Here is a 14193-nt window from a genome sequence, read left to right on the forward strand (position 1 = left end):
AAAAAAATAAAATTTGAGAACAGAATTGGTTCAGAGAGAAAAACATTTTCTACAGAGTTCCATCCGCAAGCTCTCGTTCTTGCACCATCATTAAATAAGGTGGGAGACCAGGTGAAGGGCATTGCACTAGAAGAAATGCAAAGCATCTTTTTAATATAAAGATATACAGAGCATCCTAGACAACTACAGCTGTGTTACAGCTATGTGTTCTTTTGGATTTGGTCCAAAGAAACCTGAGTCTGTTTCCAGAGAGAAGGAGCAAACATTGCACGGACAGCTGAGCGCTTGTTTCTTGCCCAAGGACAGCAGGAGGAGCCCTCCCTGCAGCTTCCTCTGAGCCTCCTTTCCCCAACCATCAATAGTGGCCTGTCTGGGACTTCAGAATTCACCTCACAGTCGTCAGTGCCGCTTAGAAGAAAGCGTGTCTGTTGTCGGAGCCAAGTCCCTGCTCCCAGCGGATCATCACCTCTTCTGCTCCCAGATTTCAGCCATGTTTAGGTCTAAGTTGTTAAGGCCTTTCAGAGCTTGAAGGTTTCCAATGTAAAAAGCAACATCTGAGGTCACCAGCCTGCAGTGAAACAGCACAGGATGAGCAGCTCCCACCTGGAGTGGCTACACAGTGACAGGCTGCAGAACCCAGCCCCAGGCCTGGGGTTGGTATTGGGAGGCTGAGTTCAGAACTCAGCCCTGTTCTAAGGGCTGCAATTCACAGAATGGTCTGGGTTGGAAGGAGCTTCCAAAGGTCATCCAGTCCAACCCCTTATGCACTCAGCATGGACATCCTCCCTTAGATCAGGTTGCCCAGAGTCCTGTCCAGCCTCCCCTTGAATATCTCCAGGGATGGGGCCCCAACCACCTCCTTGGGCCACCTGTTGCAGTGTTCCAGCAACCTCCTGGTACAGAACTTGTTGCAGCAGTGCCCACACACACCAGTCACTGAGTGGGGTAACCTGAGGTACAGGCCAGGGAGCTGGAACAAGCAGCTCAGAAGAACCAGCAGGAATGGGGCAACTGGAACTTCTCTCTCTTGCTGGACCCTCAGGCTTACCCAGGGCTCTGATTCTGCTGCAGCTTAGAATATGAATTACTGAACATGAACTTCTGCATTTCGGGACTGTGACAGCAGCTCCACAGCACAGCAGCAGCATTGTAACAGTTTGTAGTTCAAATCCCTCCTACACTGTGGGACACATCAGAAGCATGGCCAGCAGCAAGATGCAAAGCAGGGAAGTTCTGCTTTCATAGTAAAACACTTAGCAGGTTTCACAGACCTGGGGCTTCACTGTTAGTACAGAAACAAGTGTGGTGAACTGAAGCTCTGGAGAGCACGATACAAACTAGGTCAGTGGAGGCTGCTGCAGCAGGGCAAGTCCAAGGCAGCATTGGATGCTTCCCTTCTCCCAGAGTGCTGTGGCCTCGAGTCACTGGAAGGGTCGGACTCAGGGCACTGCCATTCCCAGCAGCAGCCCGGAGCTGCTTCTGGCAGTGAGGGTGACGGTGCTGGGACACATCACCAGGATGGCACCAGGAACACCTTCCCCCATCCTCCTATCAGAAAGGGATCCTTTTAGGCCACTCACAGAATGCCAGTGTCGTGGGGGTTGGAAAGGACCCCTGGAGAGCCCAGTCCAACCCCCTTACTAGACGCAATGTCAGCCAGAGGCAGTCACATAGAAGACATCCAGGTGGGTCTGGAATGTCTCCAGAGATGGAGATTCCACAGCCACCCTGGGCATCTTGCCCCAGTGCTCTGCCACCCCAAAAGGGAAGAATTTTTGCCTTATATTTACATGAAACTCCTGCATTCCAGTCTGTGTCCACTGCCCCTTCTCCTGTTCCTGGGCACCACTGAGAAGAGTCTGGCTCCATTCTCCTGCCACTCATCCTTTAGCTATTGATCAACAGTGATGAGACTCCCCTCAGATCTCCAGACTGAGCAGCTCCAGGTCTCTCAGCCTCTCCTCACAAGGTTCTCCCAGCATCTCTGCAGCCTCTCTACAGGCTCTCTCCAGTTGTTCCCTGTCTCTCAGCTGGGAAAACCAAAGCCACAGGCACTAAGAAGCCCCAAAAGAGCAGGAGGAAGAGAGCAGAGCAGAGTGTCTGGGACCACACACAGGTGGGGGTGCTCCTGGTGCACCTGGGGCTGTGGCAGCCCTACTCCTTCCCTCCAAGTTTGCTGACTTAAAACTGAGGACCCTGGTGAGCACCACAGCCAGCTGGATGTTACCTTGTGAGCTCACCACAGGCACAGAAACACCACTTCAGATGAAGTCTTGCACAAGGCCCAACACTCAGGAAGAGCCTGGGCAGGACCCAAACTCTCCTTCACTCCAAGGACATTTGGAACATTTACAACCTTCCTGCCCCATCTTCTTCTGTTTTCTTGCACAGGGGCAGGCCAGAGGAATGCCACCCTCACACCACTGCAAACCCCCCCAGGTCATTAGGAATGATTACCAAACTCACTCCTTCAGGTGACAATATGATTTACAGCAGGATTGAGCCTGCAGAAGTTCCTGGGAGGTGTGGGACTGCAGGCACAACCAGCTCCAGCTTCTCAGGAAAGCTGCCCCTGGCCTGGGTTTGGGTGCTGGAGGGTTGGGCCCAGACAGGAAAGAGGAAAAGCTCCATGAGCACAATCTCTGCTGCAAATCTAGCTCTGCTGTACAAACAATCCCCACAGAGCAGCTGCCCAGTGCACTGATGAAAGCACACTTTGCTCTCCTCTTGCTCTGCTAGCACCATGAATCACCAGCCACGCTTCAAAACTGCTCCATGGATCACACAATTCTTGGGAATTGAACTGTGGCTGCTGCTGCCACACCGAAGGACACAGTCGGTCCCCAAGGTGGGGAACCTGCAGCAGGCTGCAAGCCACTCTCCTGGGCACATCCTTGACTGCAAGAAAGCTTCAACTGGAACAGGAAAACACACAGAGGGGGGCTGCACTCTGCAACACAGAAGGCAAAGCCTGCTTACTGAAACCATGGAATCCTAGAATGGCTCAGCTGGAAGGGACCTCAGAGCTCATCTACTCCAACCCCTGCCATGCCCAGGGACACCTCTCAGCTAGACTCAGCTGCTCAAGGCCTCATCCAACCTGGCCTTGAACACCCCCAGGCAGGAGGCAGCCATAACCGCCCTGAGTAACCTGTTCCAGAGTCTCACCACCCTCACACTGAAGAGCTTCTCCCTCAGCTCCACTCTAACCCTGCTCTGCCTCAGCTTCAAACCATTCCCCCTTGGCCTGTCTGTAGACACCCTCAGCAAAAGTCCCTCTGCAGCCTTCCTGCAGGATCCCTTCAGCTATTGCAAGGCAGCTCTGAGGTCCCCCTGGAGCCTTCTCTTCTCCAGGCTGAACACCCCCAGCTCCCTCAGCCTGGCCTCACAGCAGAGCTGCTCCAGCCCTTGGAGCATCTCTGTGGCCTCCTCTGGACTCACTCCAACAATGATGCTGCAAAATGAAGCAGTAAAACCCCGAAGTGCCCAAACATACCCATTCAGAGGTCCTCCATCATTGACCACATTTAGGTGGGCCAGTTGCCTCTTCAGGTGAAGTTTGTAGCTTGTGTTGATTCGTAAAAACAACATCTAGAAGGAAGCACAGGACCAGAGTAAGGAACTCTCAGACTGGGCTTTGGGGCAACTGATGGGACTCTGCCTCCTGCCAGGCCTTCTGCCTCTTTATCTCTCTGGCCATGCAGAGTTTCTAGCCCCCAGGACAGGAGGCCTCAGCTATCTGTTTTGCCTTGCCTCTGGAGGACATGTTCTTTGGAGCACGAGTTTTGACTCCCTGTTGTCTGAAGCATCTAGCAACTGGTATGGAGGTTAGAAAATAACAAATCTTCTCCCTGTACTGGCACCACTCAGCACCATTCTCCCAAGAGAAAACCTGAGGAGCAGCCTGAAGTGCTCATTTAATGTAGTGCAAAGGAGAAACCACAGCATCAGGATGCTCAGTGCCTGGGTCCTTACCTCTGCAGGAGCAGTCACTGTAGCAGAACACCACACCTGGCACAACCTGCCTGCATAGTGCATTGAGGGACCTCTAGAAGCCAAGTTTGGGCAGCATTACAGCAGCATTCCCTCCAACAACTGCACTCAAGCCCCCAGGTGCTGCTAGTTGTGTTGAAGGTGCCTAATGCCCCTCTTCAGACATCAGAACACAGCTGCTGGAATCACTCAGCTCTTTCTGTGTTCCCCCTGCACATCCCAACACTCACTACAGCTGAGGCTGAGCTCTGTGCCTGCTACCAACCCCTTCCCTGGTTGAGTTCCACAGAGGCTCAAGAAAGCTCTTTCCCCCACCCAGGTCAAGCAGAAGTCTCTCTTGTTCCCAGTTCCCTGGGCACTTGCAAGGAAGGTGTCGCTTGGATCTCAAACCCAACATTCACCTGGGTTTGCTCTTCAGGCAGGAGATCATAGATGGCTTCATGCATCTTTGCCATCTGCTTGCAGATATTCCTGAAGCACGCTGAAGGAACAGGAGCTTTCACTTCATACTGCAGAGAAAACCACAACCAGTTACTTTGCTCTACCCCTTTAAGCCAGTCTGTGTGGGAGTTTCCAGGAGCCAGCTGCAGGCCTCCCTTGCTAATGACATCATCAACCAAGGGTCACTCAGCATGGCTGCCAACTCACAGGGGTGCTGGGCATGGTCTCAGGCGGATGTGGACTCTTAGGAAGAAAGGCTGAGGGACTTGGGGCTGTTTAGCCTGGAGAGGAGACAGTGATCTACAAGCAGGATCTTATATCTGCTTGTAAGCACTCCAAGGGTGGGTGTCAGGAGGATGGGGTCAGGCTTTGTTCAGTGGTGCCCAGTGACAGGACAAGAGGTAATGGACACAACCTTGAGCACAGGAAGTTCCATCTAAACATGAGGAAGAACTTCTTTACTTTGAGGGTGGCAGAGCCATGGAGCAGGCTGCACAGAGAGGTGGTGGAGCCTCCATCTCTGGAGACATTCCAAACCCACCTGGATGCCATTCTGAGTGACCCTGCTCTGGCAGGGGGGTGGGACTGGAAGATCTCCAGAGGTCCCTTCCCATGCCTACTATGCTGTGATTCCATGATTCGTATCATCCCCCAGTCCCCACAGGCATCCCTTGGAAAACAAAGTAGAAAATGTCCCTTCCTATTGACTGAGAGAAGACAGACCCTGGAAGCCAACCAATGGCAAGAGATTTACTACACAGGGAATCAAATTCTCACCTCCCTACCCTGCATTGAGAAGACCTGAATGTGAATTCAGGACTTTGAAACCAAAGCAGCTGCCCCTGCCCAGGAGCAGCAGAGCCAGCTCTTCCCTGTGAGGGTGGCAGAGCACTGGGACAGGCTGCCCAGAGAGGCTGTGGAGTCTCCACCTCTGAAGGCATTCCAGACCCACCTGGATGTGTTCCTGTGTGAGTGACTCTGGGTGCCCTGCTCTGGCAGGGGGCTTGGACTGGATGATCGCCAGTGGTACCTTCCAGCCCTTGCCAGCACTCCTTGTGCCTCTAGACATGAGAGTTGTCTAACAGACAAGAAATGATTTCCAACTGACTGTATGCATTGCTGCAAAGCCAAAGGGAGCTGGCAGACTGCTGCAGTGGCTCTTGCAGGGATTCAAAGCAAAGTCTTCACGATGTTGATAAAAAAGCAACAGCATCAGAAAGAGGTATGAGCTGTAGCCATGCAAGGAACTGGCCATTTCCATCTGCTGCTGAGGTCACCAGCACAGGATACCAATGAGGCATCAGACAAACATCTCTCTTTGATCCAAACAGTCACAAGACAGCAAGCTCCTAGAGAAGAACAACTACTGGGTTTCTCTTCCCTGAACAACTATCCCTTCTGAAACCCCCAGGCCGTTTCCCCTGGTTGACTGTAGCCCTGGAACACCCCTGGATCCTGGTGGAGCTCCCTGCCCGTGGCAGCAGGCAGCTGGGAGCTGTCTGCGCTGTTGTGCCACAGTGGCACCTGTGAAGGCAGCTCCTGCTGCACCAGCTCCCTCTGCAAGCACAGCCTGCAAATGCAAGCCTTGCCCACCTTATCCATGGGCCAGGGCAAGCTGCCAAGCTGCTTCTCCCCTCCCCAGCAGGTTTCTAGACTGTGTGGTGTTGGCCTGAGAGATTCAACAGGGCCAAGGGTTGGGTCTTACACTTGGCCTGGCTCAGCAATGGTGTGGGCAGCAGGAGCAGGGCAGGGATTGTCCTCCTGCACTCAGCACTGGGGAGGCCACACCTGGAGTGCTGGGGGCAGCTTTGGGACCCTGACTGCAAGAAGGACACTGAGGGGCTGGAGAGGGTCCAGAGAAGGGCAAGGAAGCTGGAGAAGGGTCTGGAGAAGAGGGCTGGGGAGGAGCAGCTGAGGGACCTGGGGGTGTTTAGTGTGGAGAGGAGGAGGCTGAGGGGAGACCTCATTGCTCTCTACAGCTCCCTGAGAGGAGGCTGGAGCCAGGTGGGGGTTGGGCTCTGCTCCCTAGTCTCAGGTGATAGGCAAACAGGAAATGGCCTCAAGTTGCACCTAGGAAGGTTTAGGTTGGACATTAGGGAAAATTTCTTTGCAGCAAGAGTGGTCAGGGATTGGAAGAGGCTGCCCAGGGAGGTGGTGGAATCCTGGAGGTGTTCAAGAAATGTGTGGCCATGGCATTTGAGGACATGGTTGAGTGGCCATGGCGGTGTTGGGTTGAAGGTTGGACTGAATGATCTTAGAGGGCTTTTCCAAGCCAAGCAATTCCATGATTCTATGACTCACAAAACCATTTTGTTTGGAAGAGGTCTTTAAGAGCACCAAGTCCAACCATTACCAAACAAACCCCACAACACCAAGCCAAATCCTAAAATAACAGAAACAGCAAGGATGAGAGAAATGCTGCCTCCAATAGCTGCCTCCCTGCAGCCCCTAGCAGCCTTGCCCCAGCCTGTGCTCCAGCAGGGTCATGCTGTGCTTCTCATCAGCTCCCAGAAGGCAGAGATTGTCCCAGGCCAATCAATCAAGTCTCTCACTAAAGAAGCACCAAGATTTAAATGCTCATGTAACTTACCTGTTGGGTCTGTGGGCCCAGCAGGTCCCATCTTGGGGCACTCTCTGTCAGTGTATCCCACCATGAGGTGAGTCATGAGCAAGTGGAGCCAGCCCAAAACCAACCTGCTGCACTGATGAATGTTCCAAAACCTAAATCCACTAAGAGCACTTCATGGAGCAGGCAGCATGCTAACAGCAGCTGCTAAGCACAGACCTCTGGACCCCAGGCCTGTAGCCTACTCCTTCTCCTCCACAAACTCTTCCTCCTCAGCAGATCTTTTGCTGTTTCCTCAGCTGCAGGTAACTGCAGGCACCCCACTTGGAAAGAGGCATATTAGGAAGAGCAGGAGAACAGGACCTGGCTCAGCCTGACTGCAGTCAAGAGCTGTGTGAGTGGATAAAACTGCCGAGGGTAGGAGAGCACCAGAGCAGCTGCACCACCCAAAGCATTTCTCTTACTGCTGAAAGAGTGAAGATGTTTCTCTTGAGGGTTGAAGGCAAATATTGAGACAAAACACATGCACAGGCACAGAGCTGTGTGTTCATGCAGTTCAGGGAAGTTCAAACAAGTCCTGACTAGGCAAGTTTCAGCCTCCACATGAAACCCCTAGCCTGTAGAGAAGGAGCCCTCCAGAGTGCAGCCTTCCTGCCATAACCCATTACCTTGGACAATAGTTTGTCAAACAAGCTGTCCATGATGGCAACCAGCTTTGCTGAGATCTCAGCTATGTGGTCGTGATAATCCTGCAAGGGAAGAAAGCAGGTTTCACTCACTGGCTGATGGCACTCCTGCTCCTCAGAGCACAGCTGCAAAGCGGAGCTCTGCACCTCTTCAGGGGATGCCCAGGAATTACCTTTGTGATGTGGTCGAAATGCCTGAGCATGCTGCAGTGCTTGGGCTGCAGCCGTGCCTCAAAGTGAGCCCTGATGACAGGGAGGTAGTGCACGATCAGCTGCAGGCAGCGGGAGGAGAGGGCTGCACCGCCAGGGGGAGAGAGAAATCACTTGGTTACCAGACGGCAGGAGAACCTGGCACCCACACACCTCTGCGGACAGACACACCCCCAGGAGGGAGGGCAGCCTCTACGCCCCAGGACACCCAGCCAGCCGGGATGCCAGGCTGGGGCATGGCTCCCAGCCAGCTGCTGGGGCATGGGGATAAGAGGCTGATTCTGCAAGAGGCAGAGCACACACAGACATCAGAGAGCTCTCAGAAGACCTGACTGAGCAGCTACCTAAGCTCAGCAGCCACATTCTCAAGGCATCAAAATTTCTTCTGCAGAAGTGTATGTAAACACCCTGCCCTGCTGGTGCCCAGAGCCCACTCCTGCCTGTGCTGCCAGCAAGATCCTGAAGATTGAGCTTCTCCTATGTCCAATAGGACCTAAGCCAGCAGCAGAGCACACAGTGGTACCAGTGTGGTCACCAGCCTGGCAAAACCTTCTGCAGGAAAGACCTGAGCCAGCTTTTCTCTGCTCATCTGTGCCTGTTCCAGCACAGTCCTTTAGGGGGCAGCATCTGGAATCCCTCCTCCCTCCAAAGGGAAATGCAGACAGGTACTCAGGCCAGCCTGAAACATGGGAAATGCACGCTGCAACACCTGCAGCAACTCCCCAGCCAAAGGCTCTTTATTTCAGGAGACAGTTTGGGATGGGGGAGGTAGGACTGCTGTATAGCTTGGGCACCTTGCTGTCCCCAGGCAGGTTACCCTGGGGCTGGCAATGCAGCAGAGGAACTGCATGTGACAAATGAGGAGCTCTGCAGCACAACCCAATGTTTGCGTTCAGCACACAGACAGAGCCCAATGTCCCCTGACGGCCCCGGGACACATAGCCACAGGAGACTGAGCTCCATCCAGAGCCACCCACTGAGGGGCTCCATGCACTACCCACACGTGGTCCGGACCAGCAGCAGCTGCCTGTGGGACCTCACAGGACCCCAGCACAGGTGGGACAGCTCAGCTCAGCAGCCACCTACCTGCAGTGGCAAGAGCTTTGCACTGAGCAGTTCCAAGCATGTCAAAATCACCACTGAAAAAGTCCCTGTCCTTTTCTGCCCTCAAAGTTCACCCTTCATGGCGAACCTGCTGGCCCTTGTGTTTGATGTCATGGTTCCTTCACCTAACACAGTGAAGCTTCCCATTACAGTGACCCAGCAGCCAACACAGGAATGGGATGGATTCCAGTGCTCCTCTAGCCCAGAGAATTCACCAGCATCTGTATCTGTATAGCTCTCACCCCCAGCCAGCAAGGTCTGCTCACCCACAGCACACAATGGCACCCAACAGCAGAGAGCTGACGGCAAACACGCAGAGCTCTGGGTGTGTTTGGGTCGGATTTGGAGAGGCAGCAGAAGGAGCTCTGACATTTTACAGAGAGAAATCCATACCTAGGTTCTTTGTAGTGATTGTTTTCAAACCAACAACTTGTAATGCACCAGCTCCGAGCACCAGTTGGCAGCTCCTAGAGTTGAAATACTGTGAGAGAGGAAAAGATGGTGAAGAGGCAGCCCAACAACCACACCTAACTACAGCTGACAAGCACCAGCAAGAGAGCTTGGCAGGCTTGGACAGATGATGATGAAGGCCAGTTCCAGAGTCTCATGTACTTTTTACTACAGACAGTTCACCAGTAAGACAGAAGGACCTTTTCCACCACTCCCAAAATCCATCCACCTCAACATGAGGAGAAACTTCTCTGGTGTGAGGGTGCTGAAGCCCTGGAGCAGGCTGCCCAGAGAGGTTGTGGAACCTCCTTCTCTGGAGGCTTTCAAGACCAGTCTGGATGTGTTCCTGTGTGCCCTGCCCTGGGTGACCCTGCTCTGGCAGGGGGGTGGGACTGGATGACCTCTGGAGGTCCCTTCCAGCCCCTATCTTTCTGCACTTCTGTGATTTTGAGACTCAAGGCAGTGTTTCAGCAAAGGGAAGCAGAAGCTCTTAAGAACAGCTACTCAGTGACTGCAGTTCAGGCTCTGATTCCTGTTGCTCTGTGAGACCTTTGGGTGAGGCTCCTCTCAATGTGAAAAAAAAAGCAGCAAGTCAGACTGTATCTAGCCTTACTCTGAGAGCTGTGCACAAGGCAGCTTTGCATTAGAAAGCTATAAATCATTCCTCTCCAAGCAGGAGCTTGGATGCAGGGTAAGGATCCCAGCAGTTCTGCTAAGCAGCCAATGGGACACACCAAAAGAATAAGCTTCTGCTCTGGCTCTAGGACTTTCCCCACTGCTGATGCTGAAGGAAACTTGAAAGCACTAAAACTCCCTCCTGCTGAGGTGGCCGAATCTGTTTGTAACAGCAGAAACTACTGAGGTGCAAAACTGCTGCACAGGAGATGCTAAGCTACATCAGAACTCAGCTCTGGGAGACCTCCAGGTACTGTGCAGAACTCGAGACTCGATCTTCCTAACTTAGTTCCAGGAGACAAGAAGTTACCACTGAATGTGCACGGCCAACCAAAACAGTCTTTGGCCAGTAAGCCAGCTCCTGTTAGCACTGTGTGTCTGGAATTCTACTCTACCACTCAGCTTGAGGCCCCAGATATTCTAGACTGGCTTGGGTGATGCAGTCAGAATGAAGGAGCCACTGGTGGTGCTCTCAATTCCCGCTCTCAACAGGCAGAAGGAGTCCCCGTGTTTAACCAGGACTGTTCTGCTGGCACTGGGGTGTAAAATGGGGGGCAAAACCTAGAGGAGAGCTGCCACTCTCTCATACACCTCAAGAAAGACTCTCAAGAAGCTGTGACAAAGGCTGGCCTGGCAGATTATCTCTGCAGCACAGAGGATTTCCTTCACATCAGACTCCTTTTTGTAGGGGCCACGATTCAGCTTCACATCTCTTGCTTCACCCCAGTACAAGAACAACCTCCACATGTCATCCTGTTTCACCCCAGTACAAGAACAACTTCCACATGTCATCCCTTCCTCAGCAGCACACAAAACAACAATCCTGGATATTGTTTGGAGTCAGTCACAGACTGGGGAGCACAGAGGATACATCATGAACCTCACACACTCTAAGTTGGTGTTTGCAGGGCCAGAAAAGCAACCAAGACTCAGTGCCACAACTGAACCTGTGCTGAACCTGAGACAGGCATCATCTGCTCTGCTCTCAAACAGAAGCCAAGGGCTGAAACTGTCCCATATTCACTTCACCTTCTCCTTTCCCTGAAAATCAAGTCCTTTTCTTATCCACTGAGCCAAAGACAGTTATTTCCTCCACAGCCTAAGCTGCTCTGGAGGTGTTTAAGCTCAGGTTAGCACCAACTCACTGCCTGCACGCCAGACCAGCACAAACATGCTCTCCGGTACCCTTTCCTTGCTCCTCCTGTGCTTCACTCAGGTACCAGCCAGACTGTTGCAAGCAAAGCAGCCAGAAAGCAGCATGCCTGAAACCTCCAGAGAGCAACAACCCCTCCTTGTGACTGCTGGGAGGACAGCACTGCTGTGGTCAGCAGCCCAGCTGCAGCCTTCTCTGCACCAGCTAAACACTCCAGGAACCATTGCTGGAACATGGAATGGTTTGGGCAGGAAAAGCCCTTCCAGATCCTCCAGCCCAACCATTCTCTAACTCTGCCAAGGCTGGGGCTGAGCCATGGCCCTCAGCACCACAGCTCTGCCTCTTTCAAACACCTCCAGGGATGGGCATTCAACCAGCTCCCTGGGCAGCCTCTGCCAGGCTTTCAGAACCTTTTCAGTCATGAAGTTTCTTCTAATTGTCCAACCTGAACCTCCCCTGGGGCAACCTGAGGCCATTTCCTCCCCTCCTATCACTTGTTCCTAGGGAGCAGAGCCCAACCCCACCTGGCTCCAGCCTCCTCTCAGGGAGCTGTAGAGAGCAATGAGGTCTCCCCTCAGCCTCCTCTTCTCCACACCAAACACCCCCAGCTCCCTCAGCTGCTCATCCCCAGCCCTCTTCTCCAGACCCTTCCCCACCTCCCTTGCCCTTCTCTGCACCCTCTCCAGCTCCTCGATGTCCTTCTTGCAGTCAGGGTCCCAAAGCTGCCCCCAGCACTCCAGGTGCGGCCTCCCCAGTGCTGAGTGCAGGAGGACAATCCCTGCCCTGCTCCTGCTGCCCACGCCATTGCTGATCCAGGCCAGGATCTTGGCCATCTGGGCACACCCAGGCTCATCTTCATCAGACTGTTGATCCTGGTTTTGTGCACACAGAGGTTTCCTTTCAGCCTGGCTGCAGGGACAGTTCCAAGCAGCCTGGACTGTCATTACCTGGGCAAACCTTGCTGTTTCTGTGCCAAGAAAGATCAGCTCTTGCTGCCTTCGAAGCTTGCTAGCTCTGACAGCTGTCAAAGAAAACACAGAGTGACCTGAAGGACACTCTGAGTGCTGCTTGTTTTGCTACAAGTGTAACAGAAGAGCTTTTGGTTTTGCTGGCTGTTCTGTCACTTCTCCTGCCCATGGCTTCTTGCTGCCAGATGGGAAATGCAGTCAGGATCCTGCACATGGTGTTTGAGCATGACACAGCAAGAACAAGGCAGAGCAGGGAGAGACAGAGAGAGGACAGAGACTCCAGGCTGGCGAAGCTGGAGGCATCCACTGCAAGACTAGAGTGAAGCAGCAGCTGGAGAATGAGAGGTGAAGAGGCACATTCCCAGGCTCAGCCTGACTGCTCTGCCCTGGACACAGCTTGTGGATGAATCTGAAGGATGCCTACAGGGAGCAGTGCCCCTGCACCTGGTTACTCAGATAACAGGCACCAGTGGGAAGATTATTTAAAGGTCAGCCTCTCAGGGTGTGCTTCCCCTCCCCTGGCCCACACCTCTGTAGGGGGTCTGTGGTCAACCCATTCACCTTTACTGATGATGCTTGTGTTTAGAACACCTGACACCTGTGGGCCAAGACTCTGAAGCCTCTATCTATACATCTGGCCTATCAGGTACATGACAGCTGGAAGGCATATTCATGTGCTCCTTGTGTTTCTGTTTCCTTCCATCACCTTGTTGTACACCTGTATCTTGTCAGCCTTCCCCTCTCTGCTGAGAAACAAATGAGAAAAGGGCCCTGCTCTTCTATCACCTTGCCATTCCACAGCAGCAGCTCCATCCCATGCAACTTTTCATGCTTCTACTGACTGGTCAAATCCAAGGGCTTTACTCATTCCCCTCCTGAACAGTTACATCCCCGGGGCATCTGGAATCAAGGGACTTGTTCTTCACTGGCATTAATCGTACCTCCAGCCTGAAGGACAGGCAGCTCTGGCAAACACTACTAGATGGGATTTCCAGCACTGCAGGTGAACAAAAGGAAGGACAGACGCCTTCCCCAAGCTCATTCACACTACAGATTGCATCTGTAACGCTTAAAAGGCTACCTAATGGCACAGTAACAAACACAGCCTTTTCTAGCCAAGGTCCAGAACTCCTATAAAAGCATATGAAGCATTACAGAGAGGAAGCCAGGTCCTCCAGGCTCCAAAGCCCTGATGAGCTGACCCCTTTGGAGCCCTACCTTCAGCAGGTCGGACAGGCGGGTGAGCATGTCAGTGGTGATGGAAGGAATGTTGTCCACGCACTGGCAGTACTCCAGGATGATTCTTATCAACAGCAGGACTGTCCTACAAGAGAGCAAACAGCCAAGGATGTCACCTCAGTGCACACAAGATGTTGAAAAAACCACCATAAATCAAACCCAGCCTGGTCATGGTGGGAGGAAGCTACCTCATGCTAGAGATACCAGCACTAAATAAAGCCAGAAGGTGATCTGAAGTCAAACCCAAGGAGCAGCACATAGAGGTGGTTATGAAGAACAGCCATCACACAGTGTGGCTCTTAGAAAAAGGCTTTATGAGAGAAAATCTCCTAAGCTTCACTGGTTAAACTTTTGAATCTCCAAAAAAGCTGCTGTGGACCTGGAAGTCTCCAGGGAGATGTTAGTAGGGGGAAAATGGAGCTTTGGAGTTTTTTATACTAGTGTGTAATTATGGTTGGCTTTCAGCAGGTGCTGAAATCCCCAGAAGGAACATGAGAACCACCAGTGAAAAGGATGGAACAAATGGAGTCACAACCAGAGAAGGAGCTGTGCAGAAACAGCACCAAATAGTTAAAGACTCCTAACACCTGCAGTGGCTCTGGAATTCAGCAGGCACTGGAGGATTTGGGAGCTGCTGGATGGAATGGAGAAGGCTCCACAAAGAGCAGATACAATGGTTTCAGTTCAGGCAAACTAAGGCAAGACCAA

At 52.7% G+C, this 14193-nt stretch overlaps 1 protein-coding gene across 1 annotated transcript in view; it reads right to left on the minus strand.

The window, feature by feature from the left end:
• Positions 1-41: 41 nt before the first annotated feature.
• Positions 42-14193, minus strand: part of VPS54 (VPS54 subunit of GARP complex) — a 52756-nt gene continuing 38604 nt past the window's right edge. Inside the window, exons 17-23 of the mRNA XM_054383876.1 lie at positions 13465-13570; positions 9394-9481; positions 7860-7981; positions 7669-7749; positions 4395-4502; positions 3497-3591; positions 42-568 (exon numbers count right to left, since the gene is read on the minus strand). Coding sequence (XP_054239851.1) covers positions 463-568; positions 3497-3591; positions 4395-4502; positions 7669-7749; positions 7860-7981; positions 9394-9481; positions 13465-13570 — 706 coding nt within the window. The 3' untranslated portion in view covers positions 42-462. The remainder of the gene's footprint in view (positions 569-3496; positions 3592-4394; positions 4503-7668; positions 7750-7859; positions 7982-9393; positions 9482-13464; positions 13571-14193) is intronic.

This window comes from Indicator indicator, chromosome 9 (genome assembly GCF_027791375.1).
Source record: "Indicator indicator isolate 239-I01 chromosome 9, UM_Iind_1.1, whole genome shotgun sequence".
Lineage (NCBI taxonomy): Eukaryota > Metazoa > Chordata > Aves > Piciformes > Indicatoridae > Indicator > Indicator indicator.